At 40.1% G+C, this 23,411-nt stretch overlaps 1 protein-coding gene across 1 annotated transcript in view; it reads left to right on the plus strand.

Moving 5' to 3' along the window:
• The window catches only part of Specc1l (sperm antigen with calponin homology and coiled-coil domains 1 like), a 143,298-nt gene that overhangs the window by 15,825 nt on the left and 104,062 nt on the right, over window positions 1-23,411 (plus strand). The window contains exon 2 of the mRNA XM_090320687.1: window positions 15,164-15,353. Coding sequence (XP_090176813.1) covers window positions 15,201-15,353 — 153 coding nt within the window. The 5' untranslated portion in view covers window positions 15,164-15,200. The remainder of the gene's footprint in view (window positions 1-15,163; window positions 15,354-23,411) is intronic.

The raw sequence follows: 23,411 nt of genomic DNA on the forward strand, positions 1-23,411 counted from the left end.
CTCTGCCAATTGAGCCACAGCACCACTTCTAGCTTCTTTCTTTTTCTTTCTCTTTCTTTCTTTCTTTCTTTCTTTCTTTCTTTCTTTCTTTCTTTCTTTCTTTCTTGTAACAAAGCTCATGTGCTTATTAAGAATTAAAAATACTTTAAATAAACCATACCGTTCATTTCACAGTAAACTAAACAAATGTCTTCCTTTTTTTTTTTTCTTTTTCTTTTTGGCTTTTTCCCCCCTTTTTTTTCTTGGAAGGGCAAGACGTCCATGAAAGAATACAGTCTAGCTTTTTTCTATGTATGTGATATGGAGGAATTGAACCCAGGTCTTTGTGCATGCTAGGCAAGCACTCTACCATTAGGCTAAACTACCAGCCCTCCTCCCTTTTTTTGTTTCTTGCATTTTTTAAAATTGTAATGTATAGAGGGATTACAGTTAGATTCACCAGATAGTAGGTGCATTACTCCTCACACATTGATAGCCCTTCTCATGTTTTTGTCCCCTTTTCCCTCTCCCCACCCCCTCCCAATCATCCTGTTTCTCCCCTTCCTTTTTCTATTTCAAATAAACAAACATATATACACTATGCCAGGTAACAAAGTCAGATACTGTAACTATGAGATTAACCAAAAGGCAACAAAAGAGAAGAGAAATAACAGTACATTAAAAACAACAATCACACAAGATAAAGCTCTTGTTTCCATATCCTAAAAATCCTTTCATTTAGTCTCATCCTATATGGCTTTATGTATCTAGGTTTTGCACTATTGTAATCCTCTGCTAGGAGAGTCTTAGATGTGTACTTATTATTACAAATGAGGCTGCCTTTTTTTTTATGGGTAGTTTTATTTTCTTCTTGGTTTAAATCTGAGATCTCACACTTACAAGGCAGGTATTCTACTGTTTTAGCCACACCACTAAACCCCCTTCCCCTTGTTTTGTGCTTTTTATTTTTATTTATTTTTTTGCCAGTCCTGGGGCTTGAACTTAGGGCCTGAGCACTGTCCCTGAGGTTTCTCAAGGCTAGCATTCTACCACAGCACCATTTGTGGCTTTGTCTGTGTATATGGTACGGAGGAATAGAAACTGGGCCTTTGTGCCTGGTAGGCAAGCATTCTACGATTAGGCTAAACTCCTGGCCCCTATGCTTTCTAGGAGAGACCAGAGGAGAAAGAATTCTATATACAGTTGCCTGTGGATCTATTATTAAGTGCCTTAAGAATTGAACTCATGTGTAGGAAACCAGGTGTGATTGCTAGTTTGTGAGACATAGGTCCTTTCAGCCATATTTCATGGGGGAATGAGGGTGGGATGGGATGGGATGTGGGGTAAGAACTTTTCTTGAGATTGGTGTATGTGCACTTGCATGTACTAGGGCTTATACTCATGATCTTGTACTCTTACTAGGCTGGTATGCTACCACTTGAATCATATCTCCATTTCTGACTTTTTGCTAGTTAACTGGGGATAAGAGTTTTGAATTTGTCTCTGCTGCCTGGCTTTGAACTATTTTCATAATCCACATCAGCAGTAGCTCACTAGTTCCCCCAAGTTGTGACAATCAGAAATTTCTACGACAATGTTCAGTGTCAAGCAAAATTGTTCTTTTCCCTCTTTTTTTTTTTTCCCCCTTATTTTGTTTGTCGCGGGGCTTGAACTTTGGGCCTGGGCGCTATCCCTCAACTCTTTAGCTCAAGGCTAGCACTTTGAGCCACAGTGCCACTTCCAGTTTTCTGGTGGTTAATTAGAGATAAGAATCTCACACTTTAGGGCCAGGAGTTTGGCCTAGTGGTAGAATGCTTGCCTAGCATGCATGAAGACCCGGGTTCAATTCTTCAGTACCATATACATAGAAAAAAGCCGAAAGTGGTGCTGAGGCTCAGGTGGTAGAGCTCTAGCCTTGAGAGAGTCCAAGGACAGTGCTCAGACTCTGAGCTCAAGCCCAGGACTGGCAAAAAAAGAAAAGAAAAAAAAAAAAAGAATCTCACACTTTAGTGCTTGGCTTGACTTTGAACTGTGATCTTCAGATCTCAGCCTTCTGATTAGCTAGGATTATAGGTGTGAGCCACACCTGCGTTTCTTCCCCTCTTGAATACATTGCTTTGTATTTGTAGAAACAAGGCTAAAGAACTCATAGAAATATTCGTGTGTATGGAGGGGCACTAGGGTTTAAATTCAGAGCCTCACACTGTCATTTGGCTTTTTTATTTAAGGCTGCCTCCACTTTTGGCTTAAGTTTTATCTATTTATTTTTATTATTTATAAAGATGATGTACAGAGAGGTTACAGATATATAAGCCAGGTACCGAGTGATTTTTTTTTCTCTTTTTTGCCAGTTTTGGGGCTTGAACTCAGGGCTTGAGCACTGTCCTTAGGCTTTCCTCAAGGCTAGTGCTCTACCACTTGAATCACACACCACTTCCTGCTTTTTCTGTGTATATGGTACAGAGGGATTGAACCCAGGGCTTTATGAATGCTAAGCAAGTACTCTACCATTAGGCCATGTTCTGGGTCTCAGAGTACATTCCTTTTTGGACAATATCACCCCTTCCCTTGCGCTTTCCCAGTTTTTCCCTCCCAGCCCTACCAACAAGTTGTTTGTGTTTTTTTTTTTTTTTTTTTTTTTTTGGCCAGTCCTGGGGGACTTGAACTCAGGTCCTGGGCACTGTCCCCGTGTTTCTTTTATTCTAGTGCTCTACCACTTGAGCCACAGCACCACTTGTGGCTTTTTCTGTGTATGTGATACTAAGGAATGGAACTGAGGGCTTCATGCATGCTAGGCAAGCACTCTTAAGACTAAGCCACATTCCCAGTCCACCACCCACAAGTTGTCGAGTTCATTTTCAGCATAGTGTCTAGTGAGTACCACTGCTCTATTTGTTTACCCTTTGTCCCTCCATTTCTGTGCCCTCTTCCCTTCCTGAAGACAGAAAAACAAACAATACAAAAGGAAAAGAAAACGAAACAACAACAAAGGAAAAATGTTTCAATTTCCTGGAGTTCATTTTGATAAATATTACTTTATCTGATCAGATGCATGTGGGTGGTGTGCCTTTGTGATTATCTCCTAAGAGTATCTTCCTTTCGTCTCACTGCATGTGAATGAATGCCTAGAGTCCTGTTCCCATGTAGTTTAGGTCTAGCTTCCAAATATGAGAGAACACATGAGACATTTGTCTCTCTGAGCTTGGGCTTTTTTTTTTTTTTTAAATGGTTAATTGGACATAAAAGTCACATACTTTCCTTCTTTGGGCTAGTTTCAAACCATGATCCTTAGATCTTAGCCTCCTGAGCAATCATATTACAGATGTAAGCCACTGGTGCCCAACTCCATATCACTTTTTATTCATTTTTATTCATAAAACCTAGCCAGTAAAAAGTTGGTTGAAGAGAAACGTCATTTTTACCAAACTTAATTTGAATTCTAATCTGTTTTAATTTTTAGAAAGGCTTCCTTTTTGACATTGTCAAAACATTTGCAAATCTAAGCATGTAAAGTTTTCAAAAAGTTTTTACATTATTATGCTGAATTACTATAGAACATAAAAAGTGTTTTATTTTTGTATTTTTCAGTAGAGTTTGTTACAAATGTAGAAGCATATAAATTGGCATTTTAATTAAATACAGCCAGAAGAAGTTTATTTTGTGAATACAGTATTGTGTAAGTTTGTGACTGCCTGCCAAATGCCTGCACATAAAGCCATGATTTGAAGAGGTCCTGAATAAACATTTTCTTTTTTCTAAATACCAATAGACATTGGCTGAGAAGGGGTGGCCAGGGAACTCAAAGTTTCTTGCATTCTGGCAGTTTGAACTTTGGGAACAAATTTGTTTTGTACTAAATCTGGAAAAATCATTTGTGTAGTATAGCCAGAAATTCTTCTGGGTTGTCTTTTTCTAGCCTTGTCACTTGTCTGGAATGCTAAGTATTATCAATAGACCTTTTCAGCAGCTTGTATTAAAAAAAGATCTTCCAGAATTGGGTCTGAGAAGGCTTGATGTAAAGTAAGGTTATTTTGCTCTGTTATTCTTTGAAAAGCTATTAGAAGGGTAAGAGTTATATGTTTCCAGCTTGAAAAAAAAATCAAAGGAGCTTCTAATTCTTTCTAAGTACTCACTATGTTTAGTCTTACAGAATAATCAAGAAAAATTGTCAGCACGAATGGCATTTTCTCTCACTAGAACAATTGAAAATAGAACTTTGTTATGTTATGACCTTTAGAGTTAGGGTTACTGGTAATTAACTTCCCCCCTCCATATCCCACAAGTAGATGTAGCTTAATGAAGAGTTGTGACTGGGAAAAATTAGTGAGACTCTGTCTTAGAAGTAGGCCGGTGTAGGCTCTGAAGGTGTGGCCCAAGCATAGAATGCTCAATTCAGTTCCCACCACTGTCAAAAAGAGAGAAGAGAGGGGTGGGGAGGGGAGAAAAAAATCCATCAATGTTTTCTGTGGACTTGTGCTGTAATTTATAAGAAAGATTAGAAACATAGCTCAAAAATAAGAGCAGCGAGGGATGAGAGTGCATCACATGAAAAAGTTTCTGGACATCAAAAGAAACCATTGTAGACTGCAAAGACAATCCACAGAATAGGAAAAAAAAAAAACACCTTTGCCAGCTGTTTAATGGATAAAGGATTAATATGCAGAATACATGAAGAGCTTGAATTAAGCAAAAGAACAAATAATCCAGTTAATAACTGGGCAATTGAACAGTTCTCCAAAAGAAGAAATGCAAGCGACAATACATGAAATGCTATAGACATTAAAGAAATTCATATCAAAACTATTTCATCTCATTACAGTTAGAATGGCAGTCATCAAGAAGACAGCAGTAAATGATTCTAAGGATATAGGTCGGGGAAAGGAAGCTTTATACAGTGTTGGTGGAAATGTAAGCTAGTCCAGCCGCTAAGGAAATCAGTACAGAGATTCCTGAAAAAGCTAAAATTTGACCTGACTTATGACCTTATCATGCCACTGTTGGATATATATCCAAAGGAGGATAAGTCAATTTACAAAAAGATGTTTATTGTTCATAGTAACCAAACTCTGGAATCTTCCTAGATTCCTATCAGCAGATTAATGTTACTCAACATGGAATATTACTGAGCTATAAAGAAATTTAAATGACATCATTTGTAGGCAGATGAATGGAGGTGATCATCTTGAATGAGATAAAGCAAGCTCAGAGAGCCAGACACTGCTCTTGTACGTCTTTGGAGTGTAGATTTAAATGATGATACGTCAGAGGTAGCACACATGAATATAAAAGGGGGACAGCATGGATGGGGATCATCTGGAGGGAGTAGGGGAAAAGGAGGGACTACACAGGGGTGGAGAGAAACAAGGCACAGGAACACCTCCCCCCTCAGTAAAAGCATAATGAAATCCACCAAATGCTGTTTCAGAAAGGTTGGTAGGGGGCTGGGAGTTTGACCTAGTGGAAGAGCGCTTGCCTAGCATGCACCAAGACCCAGGTTTGATTCCTCAATACCACATACATAGAAAAACCTGGAAATGGTGCTGTGGCTCAAGTGGTGGAACGCTAGCCTTGAGCTGAAGAGCTTAAGGAACAGCACCCAGGCCCAGAGTTCAAGCCCCACGACTGACAAAAAAAGAAAAAAGTAAAGGTCAGGAGGAAGAAGGACAGTGGGATTGTAGTGGAAGGGTGAATCTGTCCAGAATGCTTTGTGTGCATGTATGGAAATAACACACATGCCCTTATTTCATAAATACGTATTGTCTCAAAGAAATAAGGTCAAAAGCCTCCATGTGTGTGGAAGAATTCAGGTAAGATCAATTGGCTGTATTATTAAAACTTTTGTAAACTGTGATGCTAGTGTTTGAACTCAGAGCCTCACTTTTGCCATGCAGTTGCTTTGCCCTAAGCCACACCTCCAGCCTGAGACACATTTTTTTACTAGCACTTTTTTCTTCAAAATTTGCTTTTTAGCAACTAATATGATTAAAAGAAAATCAGCAAATCAAGAAAATTAGTTGATTTTCTTTTAATCATATTAGTTGTTGATTTTGATTGATCTGATGCTCACTTACTGATTTATGTAGTTTTTTTTTTTTTGTCAGTCCTGGGTTTTGAACCTTGATCCTCAGATCTCAACCTTCTGAGTAGCTAGGATTACAGGTGTGAGCCACTGCGCCACCGTGCAGGGCTCACGAGTTAGTTTTCTTTTGACTGTAATGCCTCTGTTTAACCCTGCTGTTAATTTATCAATTTTATTATGTTTCCTGCATCTCGAGTATACAATTTTGTAAAAGATAAATGTATTTAAATTGTGTCAAATGCTTTGTGGATTTTTAGTAGAATATTGATAGGCATAAAAAATTATTATTAGTACTAGAGGTGTGGTTTTGATGGTAGAGCCTCTGCCTAGCAAATGAGAGGTTCTGAGGAGGGTTCAAACCTGTTACACTCTCTCTCCCTCTCTCTCCTGTTCTTTCCTTCTCTTTCCCTCTCTCTACTCTCTCCCTCTGTCTCCCTCTCTGTCCTTCTCTCTCCCTTCCCCTCCCCCCTCTCTCCTCTGTCTCCTAATAAGCAATATTTTCTCTGAACTAAGTTTTTTTTTTTTTTTTTTTTTTTTTTTTGCCAGTTCTGGGCTTGAGCTCAGGGCCTGAGCACTGTCCTTGGCCTTTTCTCAAGGCTAGAGCTCTACCACTTGAGCCTCAGCACCATTTCTGGCTTTTTTCTATGTATATGGTACTGAGGAATCGAACCCGGGTCTTCATGCATGCTAGGCAAGCACTCTACCACTAGGCCAAATTCCCAGCCCCTCTGAACTAAGTTTTGATTTCTGGTTCTAAAGACATAAATCCTGAAAAGAGGGGTTTTTTTTGTTTTTTTGTTTGTTTGTTTGTTTTTTCTTTTGCCAATCCTAGGGCTTGAACTCAGGGCCTGGACACTGTGTCTGAGCTTGTTTTGCTGAAGGCTAGCACTCTACCACTTGAGCCACAGCACCACTTCCAGCTTTTTCTGTATGTGGTACTGAAGAATTGAACACACAGGGTTTCATGCATGCTAGGCAAGTACTCTACCACTAGGCCATACTCCTGGCCATGAATGGAGTTTTTGAGAAGCTAAAACAAAGATCCTAATTCACCTTTCTTTACAAACAAGGATGACTTGCTCAAGGCCATGTAGATGGTGCCAGATGTAGAGTTGCAGTGTTAGTCTCAATTATCATTTCTGTGTATTATATCATTTATCAGTTATCATTTCTGTACCATATATTTTCAGTACTTCCTCACGTGTAATTTTTGGTGAGAAAGAACTAGAAGCTAGTGTTGTTTGTTGACATCTTATGTGCCATAGTATATAATTTAATGTAAGTACTAAGTAAAACAGTCTTTCATCATTCTTTATAAAGGGTTTCTCTTACAAAGTGTCTTTTGAGTTGCTGCCTTCACTTTAATAAGGCATTAGTCATACTCAGGGCATGATATGTTTTGGAAATCATGATACCTCATTATTTATCTGGTCTTTCCTGTGGGCTGCCACCCTGGTAAGTTCTTCAGTTCATTATTTCATTTAATCCTCTCATGTAATTCCATATACCTTATAAGGTACGTAGAATTACCAGTCCTGTTTTATGTATGAGGAAACTGAGATTTCAGAGAGGTTAAATAACTTGCCCCAGGGTACAGATTTGATTGGAAGTGGTTAGGTGAGCCTCATGGATAGTAGGTGTTTTTTTTTTTTTTTCTTTTTCCAGTTGTGGGGCTTGAACTCTGGACCTGGGCACTGTGCTTGAGCTCTTCAGCTCAAGACTACTACTACTCTACCACTTTGAGCCATAGTGCCACTTCTGGTGGTTAATTAGAGGTAAGAGTCTCACAGACCAAGCTGGTTTTGAACCATGATCTTTAGATATAGCCTCTTGAGTAGCTAGGATTACAGGTGTGAGCCACAGCACCCAGCTATGGATAATAGTTTTAAAAAGTCAGTACAGAGAACTTAAATCCATCAGATAGCAGTTAAATGGTTTTAAGTAGTTATACATTTTCTACAAGTGGGAGAAAAGATTCTGTTGGAGGAAAAGATTCTGTTGGAGGAATTTAAAGGGAAAAATTAGTGACAATAGTCAGAATCCTGGTGTGAGTATGATGGGAGAGGTTGGAACCATTCCTGTTGTTACCTACAAAGGTTCCTATCCCAAAAATGCCTGAGCTGAAAGCATCTCTCATCCAGGAACTGGCCTCAGGACTTCCATGTGGTTTCCTTTACAGTTTGTGTTTCCAATTCAGGATGGATCCTGATGCAGTATAACAGTGAAAATAAGTTTATAAGTTCCTTTTGACATCACTAATGGAACCTGGTTGGTGTGTCCTTCATGGGTGGATGATTGGAGAGGGTGGGGTTTCTGAATCACTCCAATAAAATTGCCATCCTTCATCTTGACTTGTGGCACTAGTTTTCTGACCTTTGAGTCCCGGTGAAATAACTCCTGTAGTTGTATGCAAAGATTTCAGCTCTCATTGGCTTACATGTGCTGTTTTGTACAGTAGCTCAAGTTAGATTTGATCAATTTCTATTTATAGGAAGAGGACATTTCTAAGATACAAAGTAATTAAATGGTTTTCCCTTAGTCACACAAATCATATGACAAGGCTGAAGCGTGGACCCAGGTCTCTTGTCTCTTATATACTGGATGAGAGGCCTGGAGGGAGCTTCTTATGGTATGATGGTATGTCACAGCCTTATCATTGCTTTGTCCTATGTAAAATTATTATGTAGTATGTGAATTATAAAGTTTTTGGAATTGGAAGTACCTTAGATTCCCTTGAGTTTAGGTTCTCCTTCCTTCCTTCCTTCCTTCCTTCCTTCCTTCCTTCTTTCCTTCCTTCCTTCCTTCCTTTCGCCTGTCCTGGGTCTTGAACTCAGAGCCTAGGCACTGCCCATGGCTTTTTTTTTTTTTTTTTTTGCTCAAGACTTTTTTTTTTGGTGGTTAATTGGAGATCAGAGTTGTATAGACTTTCCTGGCTACCCAGTCTGGCTTCAGACTGTGATCCTCAGATCTTAACCTCCTGAGGAGCTAGGATTACAGGGGTGATCCAAACAGTACCCAGCTTCAGCTTCTGTTTTATTGTTGAAGAAGTTAAATGGACTTAATGTGAAGATAACACGTTAGCAGGGAGGGTAATTTTAGAGTGTCATATGAAAGTCAGAATTTAAAGGTGTCCTTCGTTATCCTACTCGTAGTTACTGGCTTGCAGTTGTAGCACTCAGGAGGGTGAGACAGGAGGAGTACAAGTACCATACAGTCTGGACTACACAGTGAGTCTCTGTCTCAGATACACCAAAAGTACGTCAAAGACTGGAGCTTTCATCTAAAGCTGACCAACTGAAAAATTCAAAATACAATAGTGTACATTTTTTCACAATAGAAATTACACATCTATAAAAAGGAGAAGAAAAATGGGATGCTTACTATGTAGTTCTTAAAAATTTGTGCACGTTTGAAAAGTTTGATGAAAGGAGAAAAGTACTTTTAACAGCAGTTTCAGTGACAGACTAGAAAGTATTAGGTAATCATGAACTCAGTATGTGCCTTTGGTACCTTCTAGAAGAGCAGGTTTTTTTTTTCCTTCCTCTTTCTCCTTAGACTGAGAGCAACCCAGCATGTTGATACTCGGGAATGATTGACACACTGTACTTGCCAGGTCACATTTTTTTCTGGTATCTGTGTGAGCTTCTAGGTATCCCCATACTCTGATGCCTGTAGATACAGAGGGTGCAGGAATTAAAGAGTATCTGGCCTGGGAGGGGCTGTTTGAAGGGAACACAAGGCAGTCTTCAGATACTAGGAGAGCTGCAGGCTGGAGTACTACTGTTGGCTGGAGAGCTTAGATTTAAAGCAGAGAGAAAAGTAGTTTAGAGGGAAGACATGTAGTCCCATTTCCTCTCATCTGATGTGCCCATTCTGTGGCCCTTAAGTTTACTTTGCACAACAACCCCAAGATGCATTTTTCAGGGCCGCAAATCTAATGATAGCACCATTATAACCAATCTCTGTGGATCATTGTCCTGTATCCAGGGCTTGACCGATTCTCATAAATTGCCTACTGTCTTCATTGGGCATGCCTGTATTTAAGCCATACCTATGCTCCTAGAATTTTTTATTTGAGCCTATACTTTCTTATCTGTGAAGCATGTACTCCATTCCCCAGCAGAATTGGGGATTAGATATTATTATCATCATTACCATCCTCCTCCTCCTCCTCCTCCTCCTCTTTATCTTCATCATTATTATTGAGATAGGGTTATATCCCAGCTGGGACTAAATATTCTGCTAGCATAATAAATATAAAAGTGTGTTGTATGTATTTATTTTTTTCATTTTTTTAATTAAAGAATTTATTAACATTGATTTTTATATCATATTTCAAATGACATGTTTAACAAACAAGTATTCAAGAAGGGAATCTCTATATACAATTACTGGCACTTAGTTTTTAGAACATAATCAAAATTAGGCTAAGGATTTGTATATCATAGATACATATTAATTTGTGAAATCAAACATTGTATCTATAGAGTCATAGGTTTTTAAGTCTATGTAATTGTGTTTATATTTCTAATACCATGTCCATAGCATTGGGTATGCAAATATTGAGAGTCCTGGCTCTTGTACTGTTTGGATCTAATAGCCACATATTAAGGATACCATGCGCCATCTGTTCCTTTGGTCTTGACTTATCTCACTCAACAGTATTTATTGTTTTATCTGTGCTAGTATGAAGGCTTAAACCCAAGGCCTAATCTCTTGCTTGGCTTTCTTGCTCATGGCTGGCATTGTACCACTTGAGTCATGCTTCCAGTTCCATCATTTAGCTGACTATTTGGAGATGGAATCTTAGAGATTTTTCTGCCTTAGGTAGCTTCAGATCATGATCCTCTAGGTCTCAGTCTTGTGTAGTTAGGATTACAGGCATAAGCCACCAGCAGTTAGCTTACTTGACTTGCTCTGTGTGTGTGTGTGTGTGTGTGTGTGTGTGTGTGTGTGTGTGTGTGTGTGTGTATGTATGTGTTGCCTGTGTATTTATCTCTTTCCCATATATTTATTTCTTTTCTTGAAAGAAGTACATGGACCAAAAAGAAAAAAAAAAGTCAAGTGGTACTTAACTTGCCTTAGTATGTGCTTGTTGATGTCTACAAGCATTTACTGTTAGAGCATCCTAATGCTAAGTGATAGTGCATGTGGGATGTCCTGTAAGTTGGCTCTCCAAGACATTTTTTTTTAAATTAGTAGTCTGTGGTTTGCTTTTTTTTTTTTTTCCCTTCTAGTCCTGGGGACTGAACTTAGGGCCTAAGCACTGTCCTTGGGCTTTCCTCAAGGCTAGTGTTCTACCACTTGAGCCACAGCACCACTTCTGGCTTTTCTTTGTATGTGTTATTGAGGAATTGAACCCTGGCCTTTGTGCATGCTAGGCAAGCACTCTACCACTAGGCCAAACTCCCCACCCCCTCAGTAGGTTTTAATCATACCTTCTTGTAGATACACGAGAAACTCTGGAACTTCCTGTGTGGCTTTGGATATATAATTAGGTTAGGCAGGGTTTCTGGAGCTTGAAATCCTGTCCTAAGGAGGTTGTCCTTACCAGACATCTGGTTAGAGTTCTGGCCACCCAGATGGTAGTCTTTGAAATGAGTGGTTTATTTCTGTAATGAAAGCAGTTTATGTCTCCACCCATGTCTTAAGTAATCATGAAGTAATAAGTATCTACAAATTAAATATTGTTAGAGCTAAGCATTTTACTTTTATAACTTTAATACAGAGATCTAGAGCTGTCAGTACATTTCCTATCTATTATATGGCACTGTATTTTCCATTAAATAACACGATAACTAGTGTCTCAGAATAAATTTTTTTTGTTTACAAATACAAGCAATAGGCTCGGGAATGTAACGTGGTGACAGAGTGCATTCTTAGCATATTCTAGACTCTGTGTTGTATCCCCAGAATCACCTCTTTGTTCAAAAAAAAATCCAGCACTGACCCACAGAACAAGTAGATAAATCTAGAAAGAGCAGATTGGACAAGACAGTCTTGTCACAGTGAGATGGTTACTGAATTCAAAGGTGCAGATTCTTAAGGAATTAATTGCACATGGGTACGTTGCTCCGGTGGAGCACTGGGTTGATAGTAGAGTTTGGATTGAGACTGTTGTGACTTGAGAAAGACTGACCAGTGAGAACTGTCCTCTATAGATTCTACTGTAAATGCCCTCTGGGTGGACTCTTACCAGGGCTAAATGGCCTGTGCTAGGTTCCGCCTGGGGCCTACGGTTCCTACTGCCTGGGAGAGGTTGGAGGGAGGGCTTCAGTGACTTTCCCTTCAATTTTGGAAACAGGACATCTATTTTATGTTTTTAAAGGACTACTTTGTGACAAATACATGTGAGAGATTAAGTTAGCGTATAGAGGCCACATCACAGTTTTTGTGAGAAGTACTTTTTTGTTGTTGTTGCCAGTTCTGGGGTTTGAACTCAGGGCATGAGTGCTGTCCCTGAGCTTTCGTGCTTAAGGCTAGTGTTCTGCCATTTGAGCCATAGCTCTACTTGTGGCATTTTGATAGTTTATTAGAGATAAGAGTCTCATAAACTTTCTTTCCTGGGCTGGCTTTGAACCACAGTCCTCAGCTCTCAGCCTCCTGAGTTAGAGGGATCACCAGTTATGAGCCTGACTCCTCAGCACCTCATATTCCAAATACTGACTTGGCTAGATGAAGGCAGGGGATGAGTGCCGATGTGACACGTCAGGAAGGCTGGAAAAGCCATAGGTGGCTTCTACTATGTTTGAGAAAATAATTTGTTCCTTTTAGTCTACAGATAAAATGTTAATTTCATGTAGAAGTTCTCTAATAGACAAACCTTGCAATAATGGTTGGCTAAGTGTCTGGGCCTTTTTTGAACTTGTGGGTAATTGAGACATAAAAATAATGCCATTAAGACTGATTCACCAAGCTGGGTACCAGTGGCTCCTGCCTATCATCCAACCTACTCAGGAGGCTGAGGTCTGAGGAACATGGTTTGACACCAGCCCAGGCAGAAAAGTTTGTGAGACCCTTATCTCCAGTAAACTACTCAGGAAAGTCTGGAAGTGGTGCTGTGGCTCAAGTGGTAAAGTGCTAGCCTTGAGTACAAAGAGGTTCAGGGACAGCACCCAGGCCCTGAGTTCAAGCCCTAGGATGGGGGGGATGGGGTGGGGAGAGTGGTTCACCAGGATGTGGTTCTATGGCTCAAAGTGGTAGAGCGGTAGCCTTATTCAAGCTCCACAACCAACCCCCACATACACACATACACACAAAGGAAAGAAAAAAAGAAAGAAAGAAAGAAAGAAAGAAAGAAAGAAAGAAAGAAGAGTGGTCACCATTTGGAAAAATTGGGTCTTTATTAATTAAATTAATTTATTTTTGATATTTACACGAAGACTAATCAGTATTAGCACTCTTTTATTGTATGGTTTCTGAGGAAATCAGCTATAATTGTATCTTTGTTCATTTATAGTTAGTGATTTTTCTGATTGGGCACTGGTGGGCATAAAGCCAGTTAATTATCAAAAAAGCCAGAAGTAGAGCTGTGGCTCAAGTGGTAGTGCTAGCTTTGAGCAAAAAATTTCAGGGACTGTGTCTAGGTACTAAGTTCAAGCCTCCCCCCTCTCCTGTTTTTAATTGTACAAAAGTGATTCAAAAGCTGGACACAGTGGCTCACACGTGTAATTTTAGATACTCTGGAGTCTGAGATCTGAGGATTGTGGCTCAAAGTAAGTCCCTTAGACCCTTATTTCCAAATAATCACCAGAAAACTGGAAGTGGCACTGTTGTTCAAGGGGTAGGGCAGTAGCCTTGAGCTGAAGAGCTCAGGGACAGTGCCCAGGCCCAGAGTTCAACTCCCACATCCACCACCACCAACAAAAAAGTGATTCAATTCAACATGTCAGCAGCTGGTCAGTGTTGCCCCATTCATTATTCTCCCTCATCTCCTAACCCCACCCAGCCCACCCCCCGTTTTTGTTTTTTGTTCTTTTTTTTTAGTTTTGTGGTACAGGGGATTTAATCAGGACCCTGTATGTGTATGGCAAGTACTTTCACACTGAGCTATAGGAAATTACTGTTAGCTTCATTTCATGATGATGGTGTGGTATCTGAGTTTCTAGTAGTAAAATGCCCAAATCAAGTTTATGTGTGTGTGTATGTGCATGTATATATGTATGTATTGGTTCTTAATTTATATTATTTATTTACTTTTGGTTGTGGGGCTTGAACTCTGCACCTGGGTGTTGTCCCTGAGCTCTCAGTCAAGGCCACTGCTCAACCCCTTGAGCCACAGCGCCACTTCCTTCCATTATCTATTTATTTTGGTGGGTCATGGGGCTGGGACTCTGGGCCTGGGTGCTGTCCCTGAGCTCTTCAGCTCAAGGCTACCATCCTACCCTTGAGCCAAGCCCCACTTCCTGTTTTTCTAGAGGTTAATTGGAGATGAGTCTCAGGTTCTTTTGTGCCCGGGCTGCCTTTGAACCTTGATCCTCAGATCTCAGCCTACTGAGTAGCTCGGATTTCAGACGTGAGCCACTGTGCCGGCTAAGTCCTATAGACTCTTATCTCCACTTATCTACCAGAAAAGCAGAAGTGGTGATGTGGTTCAAGGGGTAGGGCAGTAGTCTTGACCTTAAGAGCTCAGGGACAGCGCCTAGGCCCATAGTTCAAGTCCCAACTGACAGAAAAAAAAAAAAAAAAAAAAAGAATGGGCCGGGAGTTTGGCCTAGTGGTAGAGTGCTTGCCTAGCATGCGCGAAGACCCGGGTTCAATTCCTCGGTACCACATACATAGAAAAAAGCCAGAAATGTTGCTGAGGCTCAAGTGGTAGAGCTCTAGCCTTGAGAAAGTCCGAGGACAGTGCTCAGGCCCTGAGCTCAAGCCCATGACTGGCAAAAAAAAAAAAAAAGAAAAAAAAAGAATTAGAGTACATCCTGACAAGCAAGTTGAAGAATTTTCCATCATTTCTTCTCTTTTATTTGCTCATAATTTATTTTCTGTAGAGACATGTAGCTCTCAAATATATTTGTTTATCAAATGACAAATTTCTTCCCAAACAGGTTTCTAAAGAGCTTTCTTCTAGATTTGTCTCAGTGTGAATGTCATTTCTTTCCACAGATTGGATTGTAAATGCATCACCAAGAGGCAGCGCAGAATGAAGAAAGCAAGCAGGAGTGTTGGCTCAGTGCCTAAGGTATCTGGGACAAGTAAATCACAAACAACTGAAAAAGTTAAGCCTGAAAACAGCTCTTCAGTTTCTACCGGAGGCAAACTTATAAAACCTGGAACAGCAGCATCACTGTCAAAGGTATTAACATGACATTTCACTATGTGATAGAATTTAGGAAGAGTGCCTTTTAATATGATGTGGAATTTATTAAATGGATATTATTTGGGGTGTCACCCTCTGCTGGTATTGGAAACACATGGCTTTTTGAGGATCTCTTACAATGAGGTGACCTTAATTGTTGTTTTGGTCTATCTTTATGAATGAAACTTATAATAAGTGTTGTATGAAACAAATAATTGAGGGCCTGCCTTTTTAAAGGCATTGTGCTTGTGACTAGAGAGAGAGTTTGCCTTCGGGGAACTTAGGATTAAAGGTAGCAAGGTAAGACACAAATGTAAACAACTGAAACACACAAGGAAAATGTCATATGCCCTGTAGGAACAGTAGAGCAGGGAGGAAATTTCAAGTAGGAAGAGACTTTTTTTTTTTTTTTGCCAGTCCTGGGCTTGAGCTCAGGGCCTGAGCACTGTCCTTGGACTTTTTCAAGGCTATAGCTCTACCACTTCAGCCTCAGCACCACTTCCAGCTTTTTTCTATGTATGTGGTACCGAGGAATTGAACCTGGGTCTTCTTCATGCATGCTAAGCAAGCACTCTACCATTAGGCCACACTCCGGGTCCCAGGAAAAGACTTCTTACAGCCTAAGAAGGCTTTTTGAAAGGAGTACTGTCCTGGGGCTTAAACTTAGGGCCTGGCCTCTGTCCCTGAGCTTCTTTTGCTCAGAGCTAAGCACTCTACCACTTAAGCCATAGCACCACTTCTGGCTTTTTCTGAGTAGCTTATTGGAGATAAGAGTTTCCTGGACTTTCCTACTTGGGTTGGCTTCATACCACCATCCTCAGATCTCCTCCTCCTGAGTAGCTAGAATAATAGGCATGAACCACCAGTGGCCTGGCTAGCTCAATACTTTTTAGAGTGGAAAAGTTAATTAATTAAACCACATGCTTTGGAAACAGATCTGGGCTTTGTTCCTGCTTCAAAAGTCTGTAGTCAAAATTAAATGAGGGAATATATGAAAGTAGATAACACAAAGCTGGGCATGGCTCAGGTGTTTAATAAAATGTTTAGTAGCATTCTTTTTGTTGTTGTTGGTACTGGGGTTCGAACTTGGGGTTTTGTGCTTTTCGGGCAGCTACTCTACTGCTTGACCACATGAACCAAGTAGCTGTCTGTTCCGCCCTCCTTGTCCCTTCCTTCTGTTTTGTGGTATGTACTACTTGAGCCATGCCTCTAGCCTTTTTTTCCTGTTTTGTTTTTCTATTTTTCTTTTTCTTTTCCTTTTTTGGTTGGTTGTGGGCCTTGAACCCTGGAGCTGGGTATTGTCCCTGAGCTCTTTAGCTCTAGGCCAGTGCTCTACTATTTTGAGCCTCAGTGCCACTTCCAGTTTTCTGTTGCTTGCTTGGAGATAAGAGTCTTATGGACTTTCCGGCCAGCGCTGGCTTTGAACCATGATCCTTAGCTCTCAGCCTTCTAACTAGCTAGGATTACAGGTGTGAGCCACCAGTGTCTGACTTTCCTATATATTTTATTAGCATCAATTAGTTGTACAAGGGCATCTTATTTGACATGTTCATATATGTATACCTTGATCAGTCTCATTCATTCCCCTCTTCTCTGGTTTTATTTTACATGGGGTCTTGAATATATGCTTATTTACCCTTCTTACATAGCTAGGATGAGAGGTGCATGACATCTACCTATCAATTAACTTGAGACTGGATTTTTAGGTTTGTTCACTGGCTGGCCTGGAGCTGTGGTCTTTCTCACTTCAACCTCCTGTGTAGCTGGAATGAAAGGCGTGCACTGTCTTGTTCAGCTGTTGATAGGAAGTCTCAGACTGGCCTGAAACAGTGATCCTTCAGATCTTGTTCTCCAGAGTAGCTAGCTTTGCAGTTATGAGCCACTGGAGCCTAGCTCCACATAGTAGCATTTTTGTTGGTTAGAGCTACAAACTTTAACCCAGGATTGAATTTTGAATGTACCAGTTTTCCCACCTGTGGCATGTTCTCAGTGTCTGTTAGTTTGGGCCATCCAAGGGACAGGATTGCTTTGTGCCATTTTTCTGCCTTCGATATCACTGTCCAGAATCCAGTCCTTTAGAATTTCAGTTCAAAATTCTTTTTGTTCTTTGCTTGTTTATTTTAGGTTGTGGTGTTTTGGTAGAAACTTTGAAGAAATCTAGAAGAGAGTTTCTGCTATTCTGATAGGGAGAGACGAAGCATGAGTTGTTCAAAAGCCTTTTGTTCAGGCACGTAGACTATAATAATAATAATTAAGAATAGTTACTATTCTTAATTACTATTATTTTTGCCAGTTCTGGGGCTTGAACTCAGGGCCTGAGTGCTGTCCTAGGGCTTTCTCAAGGCAAGAGCTCTACCACTTGAGTCACGGCATCATTTCTGTTTTTTTTCTCTATGTCTGGTACTGAGGAATTGAATCTGGGTTTCTTGTATGCTAGGAAAGCACTCTACCACTAGGTCAAATTCCCAGTCCCTGGCTTAATTATTTTAAGAAATACTTCAGAGGAGCAGTTGATTAGAGACTTCCTTATCTGTGTTGAAAGATGTAGCAGGAAGTGCTGGTTTTTCTGTTCTGAGGTAGCTGAACTGAGTCTAGGCTTACTCCACGGTCTGGAAAGGCCCTCTGATTTTCTTGCTACAGCCCTGATGAGTTGATAGATAATCATCCTGTGGCCTGGAGGATAGTAGCAGGATAGGTTCTTGTCCTACTTCCGTTACTCAGAATCAACACCATGAAGTATTTCCTTGGCGGTAGTGCTGTTGTCACAAGTCTAGAAGTCAGGCAGCATTTTCTGACCTAACTGGTTACTCCATTGCTGGGGTTGTCCTCAGAGTGGAGGGCCTGTGCGATTGGGTGATCTGTTATTGTGACTGGAAGAGCAGGTTGATACATTGGCATTGGATGTGCACTGCTGCCTTCCTTCTGTGGCTTCCTGTCAGTGGCAGTCAGTCAGTGCTGTTGAAGGATGTACTATGGCATGCACAAAGCCAACTTGTTGGATCTTCTGAGGCGTGGATGTTGACCCACTGGTAGCTTGGTCTCAAAGAGTGAGTACTTTTCCATTGTAAAGCAAAACTGAATTTCTCCTCTTGCCAGCACGTGCCAGCTGTCTGTACTTTTGGCTTTGCTGTATTGACAAGCTTATTTAAATTAATATGTGTGTAGGTAGGTAGGTAGGCAGTGGAGACGGTTAAGGTAGAGATAAAGCTCTTGTGTAACACTTCCTAGTACAAAGTACTATCTTTCACTTAAAAGAGTAGCCATTGATTAGAAATGGAAGAAGTGAATGATGAAGAAAAAAGAAAATAGTGAAAAAGAACAGAAAAATTGAAACCATTAAGTGGCTTTTGAGGGGCCAAGTTGTAGCTCAGTGGTGGAACATTCATTCAGGATAGTTTATGCCCCAGGTTCAATTCTCAGCCCTACAAAAGCGGGGAGGAGAGGGGAGGGAGACTCTTCCATCTCATGTATTATTTTGTTTTTCTAAGTTATAATTGTTTCTCTGGCTCAGATACCTTTCACAACTTGAATTCCAATAAGACAAATGAAGCATTTGGCTTTTAGTTATTTAGATTCTTGCACATACTCGTTTATGTGCAAACACATACACCTGGGTATCAGCCTTGCACAATATTCTTATACCCCCTTTCAGTAGCAAGGTATAGGGCAAAGCATTTTCTCACTTACCTCATTTCAAATGTTGCTTTAGGCTAGGTCTTGTCAGGAGCTTAGGGGGAACAACCTCTGATGCCAGGTTTCTCATTGCTGGTTGGAGTTATGGTAATCACAAAACAAGAAGCTACTATTGTGCAGTAAGTTTGGAGGAGGTTATTCTCTTTTCAGGAGCTGTGACATCTCTTATGGGGGTTTTGCTGTGTGTTCTTTGTCACAACTAATAGAATTATTTTCTTTGTAGAGATAAATTCCTAAATGCCTCTTCCTGCCAGAGTCTGCATACTGATCAGATATTCATAGTTTGTGCTTGTAGGAACAATGCACTTTTTCCTTATACTTTTTCCCAAAAATCAAGAGATAGAAACTAAAAAGCTTCAAACAGAATCTGAATGAGTAGCTGATAATTCAGTGAATGCTTATGATCATACCTTTCTTGGGTGTAGTACAGTAGGTGGCTATCGGGATGGAGGAGGTAGTCTGTGTGCCCAGTGTGAACACGTCCTGGGTTTAGATTCCCAGCTGCCACCCCTCTCCCACAACAGAGGGGGCAGTTAATAGTAGGAGCAGTCCACCTGTGAAACTTAAAGGGTAAAATTTAAAGATACACACACACACACACACACACTCACACTCTCACACTCGTTGTACAAGCGCTTGAACTCAAGAACTTCTTGTGCTTACTAGATAGACATTCTATTACTTGAGCTATGCCCTCTGTCCTTTTGCTTTGGTTATTTTTTAGATAAGCTTGGTCTAGCATGGCAATCTTCCTTCCTATACCCTCCTTAGTAGCTTAGATTACAGTTGTGTGCCATTACTACCTTGTTTACTTGTTGAGATGGATGCATGTCTTGCTGAGCATGGGCTAGCCTTGAACTACGGTCTTCCTGATCTTTGCCTTTCAAGTTAACCTTGAACACTCATCTTAAAGTTGAGGGACTTTTCAAGGTTTCACTTGGCAATTTTTTTTGGTTTTGTTTTTGATTGTGGGGCTTGAACTCTGGGCATGGGCCCTGTCCCTGAGCTCTTCAGCTCAATGCTAGTGCTCTACCACTTGAGCCACAGTGCCACTTCTGGTTTTGTGGTGGTTAACTGGAGATAAGAGTTTCATGGATTTTTGTGCCTGGGCTGGCTTTAACCATGATCCTCAGATCTCAGCCTCTGAGTAGCTAGGATTATAGGCATGAGCCACCAGCACCCAGCTGGAGGCAATTTTATATGCATTTTTTCATTGTATGTATGTAGAATTTCTGTTGGCCCAGAGTATAATTAGTAGGTCAGCGAGGTGCTATATGGTTAGCTTTAACAGGGCAGATTGCTTCTCAGAGTGGTTACTAGTTCTCACCTTCATTTGTATTGTTATTCCTTTTTAACTGTTCAGTCCAGTGTGGTAAAGGGATTCTTTTATGGTTTTGATTTATATTTGTGTTGTTACTAGTGAGATGAAATATCTTTGTAAATGGCCTTGTTTGTTTTACATCATTTGAAAAATTGGTGTATAATGAGGGGCCGGAAGTTTAACTTAGTGGTAGAGTGCTTCCCTAGCATGCATGAAGACCTGGGTTCGAATCCTGGGTGTATTACATACACAGAAAAGCCAGAAGTAGTGCTGTGGCTCAAGTGATAGAGCACTATCCTTGAGGAAAGCTCAAGGACAGTGCTCAGGCCCGAGTTCAGTCCCCAGGACTGACAAAAGAAAAAAAAAATTGGTGTATACTTATTGTACATTGAAAAGTGTTTTTCTTGGTAGCTGTCCATTAAAGTTATTTTAATTCAGTTATTTTAATTTAATGGTATATTCTCCCAGTCTGGTCCTTAGTTTTCTTGTTCATTTAGCATCATTCACTCCCTTAATTTTTACATTGATTTACTTTTATTACCTGGTGTAATTATGCAGGGAAGGATTTCATGATTGTATCTCCACACATTTATACTGTATTCCAATCTTTTTCCCCTTTGTCTTTGTAAACAGGATTCATTGTTGTGTGTGTGTGTGTTCATGTGCATGCCTGTGTGCCTGTGTGCTCGTGCTGCTCATGGGGCTTGAACTCAGGAGCTGGCATTGTATTACTAGAGCCACAGCTCTACTCCCAGCTTTTTTTGTGTGGTTAACTGGAGATAAGAATCTTACAGACTTTATTGCCAGGGCTAGCTTCTAGTCAAGATTCTCTAATCTCAACCTCCTGAGTAACTGGAATTACAGGTATTCTCTACCTGCTTCCTTGTTCCCTTTGAATAGTGTTAGTAATTGATTCGATTACTAACCTTCACCCTCTCTGCTGCCCAATCCCCCATCTTCCAAAAGAGTTGATGGTTTTCTTTTTTTGCCAGTCCTAGGTTTGAGCTCAGGGCCTGAGCACTGTCCTTGGACTTTCTCAAGGCTAGATCTCTACCACTTGAGCCTCAGCACCACTTCTGGCTTTTTTTCCCTATGTGGTATTAAGGAATCAAACCCGGGTCTTCGTGTATGCTAAGCAAGCACTCTACCACTAGGCCAAACTCCTGGCCCTCAAAAGAGTTGATTTTTAAAAATTTGAAAAAAAAAAAAAAAAAAAAGAGAGGGGCCAGGAGCTTAAGCTGAGGACTGGCAAAAAAAAAAAGAGAGAGAGAGAGAGAGAGCAAGAGCGAGCAAGAGAGAGAGAGAGAGAGGGAGAGAGAGAGAGAGAGACAAGGTCTTTCATTGTTACTCCGGCCTCAAACAATCCTCTGCTTTTAGTTTTTAAGTAGCAGGGATTACAGGCACATACTGTTTTGTTACTATGCTGTATAGTCCATATTAACACTTTATTAAGATTGCCTGTCAGTTGCCTCTCTGTATATATGTATACATATATACACACACATACACATGCATCCATGTATATATACATGCACGTATATACCATATCTATTACATTTTTTTTTTTTTTTTTTGCCAGTCCTGGGCTTGAGCTCAGGGCCTGAGCACTGTCCTTGGACTTTCTCAAGGCTAGAGCTGTACCACTTGAGCCTCAGCACCACTTCTGGCTTTTTTCTATGTATGTGGTACTGAGGAATCGAACCCGGGTCTTCATGCATGCTAGGCAAGCACTTTAACCACTAGGCCAAACTCCCGGCCCTCTATTACAATTTTTAAAAGAACTTTGAGTATAAATTGTAGACATACAGTACTTTACCTGAATATTTTAGTATACATTTACTAAAAAAGGATAGTTTCTTTTATAACTATAATTAATAATTATAACTAATTGCAAATAATTGCAAAATCAGGAAATTAACATTAACCTAATGCTATTATCTAAAATATAGACTTTGACTAAATTTCTCCAATGACACAAGAGAGAATCATATTACATTTAATGGTCTTTGTTCTCCTTAAATTTGGCATAGTCCTTAATTTAGAATTTAGAGTACAGGCTAGTTATTTGTTATATGGTCATCCATTGAGTTTGTCAGTGTTCCCTTGGGACCAAGTGTGGGTTATGAGTTTTTGCTGGGGATATAGTGTACATGGTATGTCTTTGACATAGTCTTTCTGAAAATATGTGGCTTTTCTTTGTTTTGGTATTGAGGACATATATTTGCTTGACTAAGGTGATATTGACTAGATTTCTTTGCTATCAGGTTATTATGTTTTCTTTTGTAATGAATAAATAACTCTGTTGGAGATATCTCTTTTTCACCAAACTTTTCATTTTTGATATGTAAACATTTTTTGATATTTATTTATTTTAGGCCAGTCCTGGGCTTTAACTCAGGGCCTGTCTGTGCTAAAGGCTAGCACTCTATCACTTGAACCACAGTGCCACTTCTGACTTTTTCTTGGTAGTTTTTATTGGAGATAAGAATCTCACTGACTTTTCTGCTCTGGATGGCTTCAAACTACGATCCTCAGATCTCAGTTTCCTGAGTAGCTAGGAATACAGATATGAGCCATTAACTCCCAGCTAATAATTATTTTCAGGACCAGTTATTACAGTAATTTTTGCCAAGTGGTAATTTTGTAATATCATCAGTCTCTCTACATACAGTAATTGACATTTTATTCTAAGGAAGAGTTTTTACTTTCTCCCTCATCTCTCCATTTTGCTAATTTGGATTTATGAATTCCTCTCCAGTGTTGTGTAAATTATTAACATCATTTGATTTCATGCTTATATTGTTCCTGATCAGGAGCCTTTCGCTGCTGGCTCCCCTGTCCCTTTAGCATGCTTCTGTTATTCTTGCTGACACAGTAGGTTTTGTACTTTGCCAGGTTTCAGTGAAGCCTGTTAATCATTTACTAGAGGACAAGATTTTAAAACAATGGTCTAGAAGTTAGATATGTTCATTATTTTGGGGACACACACACACACACACACACACACACACATGCGTACTCATATACCCTTGGTATGGCAG

Source organism: Megascapheus bottae, chromosome 28, assembly GCF_031878675.1.
Source record: "Megascapheus bottae isolate mThoBot1 chromosome 28, mThoBot2.hap1, whole genome shotgun sequence".
In the NCBI taxonomy this organism is placed as follows: Eukaryota; Metazoa; Chordata; class Mammalia; order Rodentia; family Geomyidae; genus Megascapheus; species Megascapheus bottae.